At 44.5% G+C, this 13,101-nt stretch overlaps 1 protein-coding gene across 3 annotated transcripts in view; it reads right to left on the reverse strand.

Annotated features, from left to right (window-relative positions):
• Positions 1-373: 373 nt before the first annotated feature.
• Positions 374-13,101, reverse strand: part of LOC112258292 (clathrin interactor 1) — a 35,048-nt gene continuing 22,320 nt past the window's right edge. The window contains exons 2-12 of one of the 3 annotated variants that reach the window (XM_024432573.2): positions 11,081-11,185; positions 9,614-9,710; positions 9,394-9,502; positions 6,272-6,445; positions 5,007-5,187; positions 4,593-4,839; positions 4,078-4,159; positions 3,484-3,561; positions 1,741-2,015; positions 1,442-1,577; positions 374-1,284 (exon numbers count right to left, since the gene is read on the reverse strand). In XM_024432573.2, coding sequence (XP_024288341.2) covers positions 944-1,284; positions 1,442-1,577; positions 1,741-2,015; positions 3,484-3,561; positions 4,078-4,159; positions 4,593-4,839; positions 5,007-5,187; positions 6,272-6,445; positions 9,394-9,502; positions 9,614-9,710; positions 11,081-11,185 — 1,825 coding nt within the window. In that variant the 3' untranslated portion in view covers positions 374-943. Of the gene's footprint in view, positions 1,285-1,411; positions 1,578-1,740; positions 2,016-3,483; positions 3,562-4,077; positions 4,160-4,592; positions 4,840-5,006; positions 5,188-6,271; positions 6,446-9,393; positions 9,503-9,613; positions 9,711-11,080; positions 11,186-13,101 lie in introns of all 3 variants that reach the window. The other 2 variants (XM_024432572.2, XM_024432574.2) reach the window with 2 other exon arrangements.

Below are 13,101 nucleotides of genomic sequence, written 5' to 3' on the forward strand. Positions count from 1 at the left end.
ACCGCAGACCACATGTATGGCGTTGTATGGGCGAGCGGTTTGCAGATATCAACATTGTGATCAGAGTGCCCCATGGTAGCGGTGGGGTTATGGTACGGGCAGGCATAAACTACGGACAACAAGCACAACTGCATTTTATGGATGACAATTTGAAAATACCCTGACAAGACCCTGAGGCACATTGTGAGGTATTTGTGACCAACATATTATTTCCAGTCATGTGTGAGCCAGGGCCTAATGAATTTATATAAATACCTCATATGAACTATAACTCATTAAAATCAATTAAATGGTTGCATGTTGCATTTATATTTGTGTTCAGTATACGTAGGTAACTGGCAAAATAAAGGAAACACCTTAATAAAGTGTCTTAATAGGGCGTTGGGCCACTAAGAGCCAGAACAGCTTCAATGCACCTTAGCATAAATTCTACAAGTGTCTGGAACACTATTGGAGGGATGTGACATCACTCTTACACAAGAAATTCCATCATTTGGTATTTTGTTGATGGAGGTGGAAAACAGTCTCAGGCACTGCTCCAGAATCTCTCATAAGTGTTACATTGGGTTGAGATCTGGTGACTCGGCTATGGCATATAGTTCACATCGTTTTTATGCTCAGCAAACCATTCAGTGACCACTCATGCCCTGTGGATGAGGGTATTGTCATCCTATGGGTGCATAGCCATGGTAGCCAAAATAATGGCTTGCTCAGCATTTGTATACATGACCCTAAGCATGATGGGATGTTAATTGCTTCATTAAATCAGGAACCACACCTGCTTTCAATATTTACGATAAGTGTTTCCATTATTTTGGCAGTTACCTGTATATTTCAAAAGTAGGGATTGAAGGGCAACACCATCAGATATTTTTCAAGTATGAGCTTTTCCTTCAAAATGGTGTATTCTGACATACTCTTCAACACAAATCCTTCAGCGCTCTCATTTCCCGAAGTTGACGAAGTTTGCGAAGGCATCTTGTTTGGGTTGCACCATGGGCTGCCCCATGCCCATTCCTGGCATACCCAGGGTGCCTTGCAGGCCCATGCCTGAGGGGGCCACGCCCAGGTTCATTCCCATGATTCCCTGATTGACAGGCATTCCTCCCATTCCCATGGTACCCGTTGCCATGGTGGGAGGCATGCCCAGGCCTATGGCCCTGGCGGGCATCATGGGGTTGGTCGGAGGTCTGATGGGTGTGGCTGTAGGCTGGATGTTCATATTCAGGCCTCCAAAACTCTGAGCCAGGTTGATGGGTGACTGGACTCCTGGAAGCAGGGGATCTGAAATGAAAAATTAGGTGCTATTACTGTCATTTCAATCTCCCTGCACTGACACACAGATATTCACATTACAAGTGAGTTGACACCCAACAAAGAGAAAAGTAGAGAGCTTGAGTTAATAACAGACCTTGCTGTAGCATATTGAGGCTTGGCTTACAGTTGGCCGACTGCATACCAGGAGACAGGAAGTCCAGGCTGATGTTGACACTGGGGTCCGACCATGTGGGGGGGAGGGAGGGCTTCTGGAGTCCCATGTGCTGCGGCAATAAGCCCCCCTGCATTGGCCCAAAGTTCTACAACGATCCAAAGAAGGGACAAGACATTCGTCTATCCTACAACCACACAACATACATCCTTCTTTGTATTCACAAAGTAGACATCTTCAGTGATAATGAGGCTCCTCTATCTGTAACAATGACTGGTGTAGTGAGTTGGAGGCCTGTGAGCCACCCGTACCTGTGATCTGGAGATGGGCAGGCCGGTGTTGGCGGCGCCCACACTCTGGCTACCACACATGGAGAAGGTCATGCTTTGGGAGGTGCTGAGGGAGGTGCGATTGGAGCCCATTAGGTCAAAGAGCTCAGCTGATGGCGGGGTGGGGGCCGAGGCTGGGGGAGGCTGGATGCTACCAAACAGGTCTGTGATTGGCTGAGACGGAGTGGTGGTGGCGGCCGGAGGACTGGAGAACGCATTCCAGTCCCCAAACTCACCGTTCCCATTGGACCCTGGCCCTACGGAAAGAATAGAGAATCATTTAGAAAATGAAAGAATATCAGATTCATATCTATGAATCTCTAACCAGCCTTATACCAACGACTCTAAATAAAATTACGTGTTTTTTCTTTGAAAAAATTAATTGAGTTGATGTGCTTATCTTAAAATGTTTTTTTTCTCTCCAAATAAGTAAAGATTTTATTATCCAGTGTTCAGTTTTGTTTTTCCAAGTCAACTTGAAGAGAAATGAATAAAGCATACATGTCCCATTTCTTCTGAAAGGGCAATGTGCACCCTGTCAGGCAGGGCGGGTGAACAATGAAGGTAACAGATATCGCCCCGAGGGGAGTACCAGCACACACAGCCCAGTGCTGATGGGACCTGACACAGGACAGAGTGTGTGCTAACACTAGGGCCAGAGGGTACTGCATGGGAACACACACCACACACACCTGGCCCAGAGGGTACTGCTTGAGCAGGCACATGCGCGCACACACACAAATCCAGGGAGGACTCTGACAATGACTAATTAGTATACACAGAGTGTACAAAACATTAGGAACACCTTCCTAATATTGAGTTGCACCCCCTTCTGCCCTCAGAACAGCCTCAATTTGTCAGGGTATGGACTCTAAAAGTTGTCAAGTTGGCTGGAGGCTGGATGTCCTTTGGGTGGTGGACCATTCTTGATACACACAGGAAACTGTTGAGCGTGAAAAACCCTGCAGCGTTGCAGTTCTTGATACACTCAAACCGGTGCGCCTGGCACCTTCTACCATACCCCGGTCTTTCCCAGTAACCCTCTGAATGGCACACATACACAATCCATGTCTCAATTGTCTCAAGGCTTAAAAATCCTTCTTTAACAGGTCTCCTCCTCTTCATCTACACTGATTGAAGTGGATTTAACAAGTCACATCAATAAGGGATCATAGCTTTCACCTGGATTCACCGATGTCTACGTCATGGAAAGAGTTTTGTCCAGTGTAAATCCAATCTAGATAGCAGATAAACTGCCAAAGACTTGCTGCTGGGGCCCTCTCGTCTTCCCTGTATCCCGCTCTCTTTTTATCCATCCATCCATCCATCCATCCAGAGCAGAGGGTGGAGGATGGGGGAGGTAAGCTGTGTCAAATGGGAGCTGACAGGTGTCTGTCCTCATAAGGCTCAGGAGGTAGTGACTCATCAATATTTCAAGACCTTCACTTCCACAGGACAGAACAACACGTGGGACGCAACCACAAACCCCTCAGCAGGAACGGGAGGGGGGCCTCTGGATCCTCCTAATATCTCTGTCGTGGGTGCTTCTGTACTAAGGTATTCACCTCTTCTGCTCCTAGGTTTATGAAAACATTTCTGCTGGACTTAACCTGACTACTAGGTCATTGGGAAGAGGGATCGGCCTGCCTAAGATTAATGGTCGGAGCTGTGATACAGAAAGAGAATACTGTTCAGACAATGGAGCGAGAAAGCGGTGAGACATACCGGCTGATGAAGGGAGACTGGCTGAGGCAGCTGGGGAGGAGAAGTCAGCAAAGCCACCGATGAGGTCTGAGCTTCCACCTGGATGGCAAGTGCATGCACACGCACACACACACACACACAGTGAAAGAGTGAGAACAGAGTGTGACAGTGGAGGTGATGAAGATGTCTTCATCTTCGTCCCTACCAGAGTGTATGACTGAGTGTGAGAGACAGGCCCCAGCTGTTTGGTTGGAGGCGGCAAGGACACGATGAACAGGGACAGCAGCATCTGTGTGTGTGTGTGTGTGTGTGTGTGTGTGTGTGTGTGTGTGCATGCAGCACTCCCTTCCCACCAGAGACTGGCTCAGCCTCAGACAGCTGGTCATACTCTGCTACCACACTTCTCTCCTCTAGCTAAGCTGCCTGACATCTGGGCCTCTTAGGCCTGCCCTCCCCTGCTCTACTACTCACAGACGATGCTGGAGGAGCGGTTCAGGGCAATTCTATACATCGATGACTTTGAGCCATCTTGCTTTAGAGTGCCATCACTTTGAATACCAAGCTCTTCTCATTGTCTATACCACTGTGACTCATTAGATAAGTGATGGGTCTTACCTGCTGGTGCCGCCTGAATGGACCCAGAGTCCACCATCAGAAGGTCTGCAAGGCCACTGCTTGAAGTCTGGCTGACCGACGTCTGAAGAGGAGAGAAATAGAATGGCTCTTACACAAGCTGTTCACTTTTAAATGGAGTTGGAATAAAACGGGGGGCTACCGTTCCTAAAGCTGCCACAAGAGGGCAGCATTAGTCTAGAAACAGTCAGGAATAAGCAGCCCAGGAGCTCCTGCTGTTCACTATTCCTGCTGCCATCCACTTCTATCATCTCATTAGACAGTCAGAAGAGACACAACATGGCTTGCCTTCTGTCCCACAGGAAATGATCACCATCTTGTGCTTCAGTCTCAATAAAAACGCACTGATGAAAATAGATGCCGCAGACAATTCAACAGTGTTCTCTATAGGCTTCAAAAGCAGGTGCTGCATGGAGTCCATCCCTGCTATAGGCCTACGCTGATGTACAGCAGCGGCCTAGGTCAGTTGTCAGAGTGGTACACGAGGGCAGTGCTACCTTTGCGTCGTCTGCGTCCAGGCTGCTCCTGTCCCCTGTGTAGTGTGCGGCGGCCCCCAGGTCCACGGTTTTGGACGGGACGCCGCCCCGTTTGCGTGTGGTGGTGGTGGTGGTCTCGGTTGCCTGGGTGATCTGGATGCTCTTGGTGGTAACAGTCTCCTCCTCGTCTTTGAACTCCAACCCCGACAGACTCCCTGACCCCGACAACGGCCGGCCGTTCCGCGATACCCTGTCCTCCTCGTTGTCACTGGGCGGGGGGAGAGAAAGAAAAGCCCCCCCAAAAATACAAACACATTAAAAGGAGTGAAGATTATCTTGTACGTGTCTTTCAAGAAGAAATGATCCGTCATTAAGCAGATTTGTATTAACTTAATAAGCATTTTGGCCATTGTACTTAAATACACTCGGCAGTACCTGATTCTGTCAGGCGAGTCATCCCTCTCCTTCTTGCGGAACTTGTTAATGGTGTCGTCGATGGTGCTGCCGATCTTGTCGCTGATCTCTCCCAGCTTCTCGCTGAAGGGGAAGGCTCCTTTGCTCTTGTCCCAGTCCTCATCCCACTTCCCTTTGGGCTCCGAGTCAAACATTTCTCCCGCTGAGGGGCAGAGGGGGGAAACGGGTTGACACGTGCAGAAAAATGTGTTTTGGTACCATTAAGTGTGTTTTGGTACCATTAACATGTGTTGTAGCTATGCCGAGTGAGCCTCACTTCACTAACACGAGAGGCATTGTGGAAATGCTCTGCATCTATCTGGAATGCCAAATTATGATTTGCAACAGACAACTGTTTATCGCGCATTGAAAATGGGCCACATTGACAACACAAACATTGCACAGCTACAGTATGTCTGCTGAAATAGAGCGAGCATCCTAGATGAATGTCTCCCAACGCTGTGGTATTTTGATCCTGTGTGACAAAAATAAATCCCTTCCCTACCACATCACTAATTGACAAATGGTTTGACTAATGAAGTGGGAAATCACAGCAGCAAATCAAAGATATCGGGAATCAAAGGGAGGAATCAATGAACAGCGCATGAAAATAAAGTGCAAACTCTAGTGAGTTGTCTCCAACCCAATCCTAATGAAATGGCAAGGGACCCGCCAGCCCCCTTGATTAGATATCAGAATAGCAGATCAGAAAGCAACAAATCAAAAAAAAAAGGATTTGTGGAAGATCTATTCCGTTACATGAATGGTGAGGTTTCTCTCATACAAACATGATCAGAAATCACACAGATGAAGATGTGAGAGGAGATAAGACGTGATTGGCCCCAGAGTGAAAACAGCTCTAATCAAAAGATCAGTGAGGAGGAGGAGGAGTGAGACGAGAGAGAGAGAGAGGTCTGTGGGGAATAGAAGAGGGGAATGAGGTGTGATATTCTGGAAGCCTTCCGAGTCTGTAGACCGACAAACTGAGGCCTGCAGAGAGAGCGACTCCAGGTAAATCAGTCAGTGTGTTTACTTACTTACTTGAACCTTGTATGTCTGCTTACAGGGAAAATGCCCCCGCTGACTGAGGGGAACGTACCCTTACCAACGTTGCAACATCATAACGTCTATTTCCCCAGTCTCATTTTGTGAGAGCACGGAGCTGAACGAAAATACCACATTCTCTTCCACACCGTTAGCAGAGCATCACAGATTATGTGCCCTCTCCCCCGCATGGTGAAACTTACGGCTGGTCTTGCCGAATCCTCCTCCAGTGCTGTCTGAGGACACGCCGATGTACTTGTCCTTGTTCTTCTTGGCTTTCTTCCTCTCCTCCCGGAGCCGGTCATCATCCTGGACAAACTCCACCATCTCCTTCACCTTCTGACGCACGTTGATGCCCTGGTCCTTCCCACTCTCATCTGGCGACGGTAAGGGTGAACAAGACACAACAGGATAGGAACCTTAGTATACAAGCATTCACCAAATTAAAAAGCACAAAAAAAAGCACTTTTGGCTTCACACATTCGTGCCAACATCCCAGGCACCGTTGTTTCACTGCCACAACAGGCCTGTCCTGGGGACAGTATTCGCCTCAGCGAGGACTTTATGTAACATAACCTAGCTGTACTATTGCCATGCACCAAATGCTAATTCTTGAGAGGGAAGCATGAAAAAAGATTACCGCGACTTTAAATAGCCCTACTGTAAATATGTTGGCCTCCCTATTTAAATATTTAATGGATGCCATCACCCAAATACATTTGTTATTGGATTATGTGTAGCACAAAAACACAATATCCAATGATTAAAATACAGAGGCAACATTACCAGAGTTGTGAATTTCTCAAGATAAACTGAACTTCTAGAGAGAGAACCCACATTTATGGCTACCTATCCTTAAGGGACAGTAACCTTGATGAATGTAATGAGATTTAGGCTTCAACGTACCTAAACATTATCTGAACAAAGGTCTGTGTGCATCTCTAGACAGGCTTGTTTAGCCTATAGATAGACCCATAGTCCTAAATAAGCATTACTGGGTAACTGGTCTAACCACATGACATTGAGTCATTCAGTCACTCACTGAAACTACGAACATAAGAGGTCTCTGAGGGTCAGTCGCTTGGCTCTAGGTTCATTTGTGTAGACTGAAATGAAGTTTAAAGCAAACTGCTGTACGTAGTTCAGCTCTGGAAACAACGTTCTGAGCCACTTATAACTGCTAAATGTAACCAAAATGGTGCCTCTAAAACTCCAACAATAAAAGGGATTGTGGTGAAGATGCGCACGACTCCTGCCAATTTGTTGCCACAGATTTTTGAAATTGTGTCAATAGTTTGTAAATCTTTATTCATTCCCAGCTATAATACAAATATTTATTTAGATCACCATGTATGTATGCATGTATGCATGTATGTACAGTACCAGTCAAAAGATGACACTCATTCAAAGATTTTACTATTTTCTACATTGTAGAATAATAGTGAAGGCATCACAACCAACAGTCTTGAAGGAGTTCCCACATATGCTGAGCACTTGTTGGCTGCTTTTCCGTCACTCTGCGGTCCAACTCATCCCAAACCATCTCAATTGGGTTAAGGTTTGGTGATTGCGGAGGCCAGGTCATCTGATGCAGCACTCCATCACTCTCCTTCTTGGTCAAATAGCCCTTACACAGCCTGGAGGTGTGTTGGGTCATTGTCCTGTTGAAAAACAAATGATAGTCCTAAGCCCAAACCAGATGGGATGGCGTATCGCTGCAGAATGCTGTGGTAGCCATGCTGGTTAAGTGTGCCTTGAATTTAATTTAATTACATTTTTTAAATCAGTGTCACCCGCAAAGCACCCCCACACCATCACAACTCCTCCTCCATGCTTCATGGTGGGAACCACACATGCAGAGATCATAAGTTCACCTACTCCGCGTCTCAGAAAGACACAGCGGTTGGAACCAAAAATCTCAAATGTGGACTCATCAGACCAAAGGACAGATTTCCACCGGTCTAATGTCCAATGCTCATGTTCCTTGGCCCAATCAAGTGTCTTCTTCTTAATGGTGTCCTTTAGTAGTGGTTTCTTTGCAGCAATTTGACCATGAAGGCCTGATTTACGCAGTGTACTCTGAACAGTTGATGTTGAGATGTGTCTGTTACTTGAACTCTGTGAAGCATTTATTTGGGGTGCAATTCTGAGGCTGGTAACTCTAATGAACTTATCCTCTGCAGCAGACGCAACTCTGGGTCTTCCTTTCCTGTGGCGGTCCTCACGAGAGCCAGTTTTATCGTAGCGCTTGATTTTTGCGACTGCACTTGAATAACCTTTCAAAGTTCTTGAAATTTTCCGGATTAACTGATCTTCTCGTCTTAAAGTAATTATGGACTGTCGTTTCTCTTTGCTTATTTGAGCTGTTCTTGCAATAATATGGACTTGGTATTTTACCAAATAGGGCTATACGCTGTATATCCCCCCCCACCTTGTCACAACACAACTGATTGGCTCAAACGCATCAAGGAAAGAAAGAAATTCCACAAATTAACTTTTAACAAGGCACACCTGTTAATTGAAATGCATTCCAGGTGACTACCTCATGAAGTTGGTTGAGAGAATACCAAGAGTGTGCAAAGCTGTCATCAAGGCAAAGGGAGGCTACTATGAAGAATCTCAAATCTACTTTTTTGGTTACTACATGATTCCATGCGTTATTTCATAGTTGTGATTTCTTCACTACTATTCTACAATGTAGAAAATAGTACAAATAAAGAAAAAACCTTGAATGAGTAAACTGAATGTGTCTAAAGTTGACTGGTACTGTGTGTATGTCTCCTGCTGAATCTCTGTCCTTAAGACAGCTACAAGGTCTCTATTTGACAGGGACAGCAAGCCATGTTTGGAATGCACATGTTCAGAGTTTCTCACATTCTCGTGACGACATTAGCCTCGAAAGCATGCCACTGAAAACACAAGGCGAGCTATTCAGGCTAGGTCTAGCACACAAAACATGTACAGAACCCATCAAAGGCTTTTACCTCTGTCATAGCAAATCACAAATGCGTACAGTTGGTATCCATAGAGAAACTCAACTTGAAGATGTAAATACGGTTCATTTGTGCACATTTCATATGTGCATATACCAATTTAAAACCAGAACATGATGGAACTGACTTCAGTACTCCAGCATTGGAGACTTCCTTCTCACTAATGAATTCTCCTGGGTTTTCCATCTGAGAACCAACAGTCTCACCACTGAGGACATCCTGATTGGTTTAGAAGAGAAGTGTGGGATGGTTATGGAATTAATAAACACCTAGGATTAGGCTTCACACTTTTTCGTCGTTCTGTGCTGCGCCAGCCCCAAATGTTTCCTTACCGACAAAATGGTAGTTTTCCAAGGAGCGAAGGTCGTAGATGTGTTCCCTCGCACTGGTGACAACTCGCTCCGATCCGTTCCTGATGAGGTATGCAAGTAGTAGTAAGGCCTGGGGGAGAGGTGCAACACAGTTAGAAACAACACGGCACTAGGCTTCCTCACCGCAATCAACATGATCGTATGAATGATACATGAGCAGCGGAACGGAGACTCTCCACACCTTGTAAACTCTCCTCCAGTTCTTCTTGTTGTCTTTCAGCATTCTGGTCCACAGCATGTTCATGACCTCGGGGAACTGCTCGTACATGAACGTGGATCTGAGAGGTAGATCAAGAAATATGGATGGGATTAGTGGTAAATGCACAACTAGGGCTTGGCGATATTGCCCCCCAAAAATTCATATGTATAATATATCGTTCTTTTTCAAACTTATGGGCGATTCACGGTGTACAACTGTTAAATTTAAAAAAAAAAAAAAATTAAACCTTCTCCCTAAATAAGTTTTGGTGTACAATGTAAAGTAAAAAATCCGCATTTCAAAAACAGTCTGCAATAAACAAATGAATTTGCAGTTTGTGAAATTATACCGTGGCTAACTATAAGCCTTCAACAATAAGGCTAACTAATAATTTCATTATTTGATCAAAATAGTTTTACCTGCTTTTTTGAAATAATCACTGATCTGGCTTTCAAGTCAGTCTAGGAAAATGACATTTTTGTTACAAGTAACCAGAACCATACACATCCACTAATAATGACTCACTTCTGGTAGCAGGCATTATTGAACATGAACACAGGTCTCAAAAACAATCTCACAAGCACATGCCCACTGCTAGTGAGTAGCCAGCTAATCTTTATTTTTAAAGTCTAGACAACATGGATCTCTTTGCTTGCTAACAAGGGAGAACAGTTGAACTGTAATGAATACACCCTCCTGTCTGTCTCCAACGGTTTGAACAACATAACCTGTTCACTTTGTTTAGATGTTGCCTACCTGGATAAGATGACGCTTACTTCTCAGAATGAGAACAAATTGCAAATTCCTTAAACAAATGCATATTTTTATGTTCATTGCATGTTTATAAAACACAGACTAAACAGCTAGCGCATAACAGTCTGAGGCTGTTGATGATTATAGGTGGTACGTGGCAGCGCAACGCCGCGAGCCACAGAAACGGAGGATTCATTTCCCACAATCGTGTTCATTGATACTCCAGTCTTGGTAGGGTCTGCTCTATTAAAAGAGTTGGGAGTTGAGACATAAAAAAGGGATTGTTACAAAGGTTAAGATATTTTCTATTACACTAAAATAATATCTCAATGTGTTTCGGTGCCCATATAACCGATTATATGTCTGACCAAACCTCAAACGCAAATAGCGAGTTGAAACTGCTTATTGTCAGAGAGGAAGAAGTGATCTTTCATGTCTTTGTTGTTGTGAGTGGCAGGGGGAAGGTCTTGGTGTCTGTGCGAGTGGCAAGGTACACTTACACACAGCACAGAAGGAGCAAAGGATACGAGACCAAAAAAAGACTAAATGAAAAAAAGGGAAAAAACTTGATTCTTGCGATACAGGTCTTTGAAACATGGCGCTAAAACATACATATACGGCCCAGCCCTAGGCACAACTACCAGCCTAGTTTTTGTAAATGTGAAAGGACAGTGTTGTGCAGTGGTTGTCCCTTACTTGGCGATCTCTCCCATGAGCTGTCCAGAGGGACCCCAGGAGTCATCGTTGGTGGCCTCTCGCACCTTGGACTCGATCTCAGAGTAGTTCATCACCACATTAGTGCTGCAAGAGACATGAAACGTTAGGCTATTATAAGAATCACATCAATAAATTTAAAAAAAACACACACACACTGAAAGACACTGGAGGATATATCATAGACAGTTGAAATCACAAGTTTACATACACCTTAGCAAAATACATTTAAACTCAGTTTTTCACAGTTCCTGACATTTAATCCTAGTAAAAATTCAATTTTTAGGTCAGTTAGGATAACCACTTTATTTTAAGAATGTGAAATGTCAGAATAATAGGAGAGAGAATGATTTATTTCAGCTTTTATTTTATTTCATCACATTCCCAGTGGGTCAGAAGTTTACATATACTAATTTAGTGCATTGGTAGCATTGCATTTAAATTGTTTAACTTGGGTCAAACTTTTCAGGTAGCCTTCCACAAGCTTCCCGCAATAATTTGGGTGGATTTTGGCCCATTCCTCCTGACAGAGCTGGTGTAACTGGGTCAGGTGTGTAGGCCTCCTTGCTCGCACGCGCTTTTTCAGTTCTGCCCAACATTCTTCTATAGGATTGAGGTCAGGGCTTTATGATGGCCACTCCAATACCTTGAAATTGTTGTCCTTAAGCCATTTTGCCACAACTTTGGAAGCATGCTTGGGGTCATTGTCCATTTGGAAGACCCATTTGCGACCAAGCTTTAACTTCCTGACTGATGTCTTGAGATGTTGCTTCAATATAGCCACATCATTTTCCTTCCTCATGACACCATCTATTTTGTGAAGTGCACCAGTCCCTCCTGCAGCAAAGCACCCCCACAACATGATGCTGCCACCCCTGTGCTTCACGGTTGGGATGGTGTTCTTCGGCTTGCAAGTCTCCCCCTTTTCCTCCAAACATAATGATGGTCATTATGGCCAAACAGTTCTATTTTTGTTTCATCAGACCAGAGGACATTTCTCCAAAAAAAGTACGATCTTTGTCCCTGTGTGCAGTTGCAAACCGTAGTCTGGCTTTTTTATGGCGGTTTTGGAGCAGAGGCTTCTCCTTTGCTGAGGTTTTTCAGGTTATGTCGATATAGGACTCGTTTTTACTGTGGATATAGATACCTTTGTACCCGTTTCCTCCAGCATCTTCACAAGGTCCATTGCTGATGTTCTGGGATTGATTTGCACTTTTCGCACCAAAGTACGCTCATCTTTAGGAGACAGAACACGTCTCCTTCCTGAGCGGTATGACGGCTGCGTGGTCTCATGGTGTTTAGACTTGCGTACTATTGTTTGTACGGTTGAACGTGGTACCTTCAGGCATTTGGAAATTGCTCACAAGGATGAACCAGACTTGTGGAGATCTACATTTTTTTTCTGAGGTCTTAGCTGATTTCTTTAGATTTTCAAGCAAAGAGGCACAGAGGTTGAAGGTAGGCCTTGAAATACATCCACAGGTACACCTCCAATTGACTCAAATGATGTCAATTCGCTTATCAGAAGTTTCTAAAGCCATGACATCATTTTCTGGAATATTCCAAGATGTTTAAAGGCACAGTGAACTTAGTGTATGTACATTTCTGACCCACTGGAATTGTGTTACAGTGAATTATAAGTTAAATAATCTGCCTTTAAACAATTGTTGGAAAAATGACTTGTGTCATGCACGAAGTAGATGTCCTAACCGACTTGCCAAAACTATAGTATGTTAACAAGAAATTAGTGGAGTGGTTGAAAAACTCGTTTTAATGACTCCAACATAAGAGTATGTAAACTCCCGACTTGAACTGTACATTGTGGAGCATGATCTATTTCATATTCTGCATGAAGAATGTCTTGTACTTGGCATAACAATACATGGTATGACAGTACATGGTGTGTTTTGAGTATTAGGGTAGTGGTGTTAAGATAGGTAGGGGTAAGGCTGGTCTTAACAGACTTCTGATTTAGCCTATCATGTCCAGCAAAGGCTTAACTC

Source organism: Oncorhynchus tshawytscha, linkage group LG09 (genome assembly GCF_018296145.1).
Source record: "Oncorhynchus tshawytscha isolate Ot180627B linkage group LG09, Otsh_v2.0, whole genome shotgun sequence".
In the NCBI taxonomy this organism is placed as follows: domain Eukaryota; kingdom Metazoa; phylum Chordata; class Actinopteri; order Salmoniformes; family Salmonidae; genus Oncorhynchus; species Oncorhynchus tshawytscha.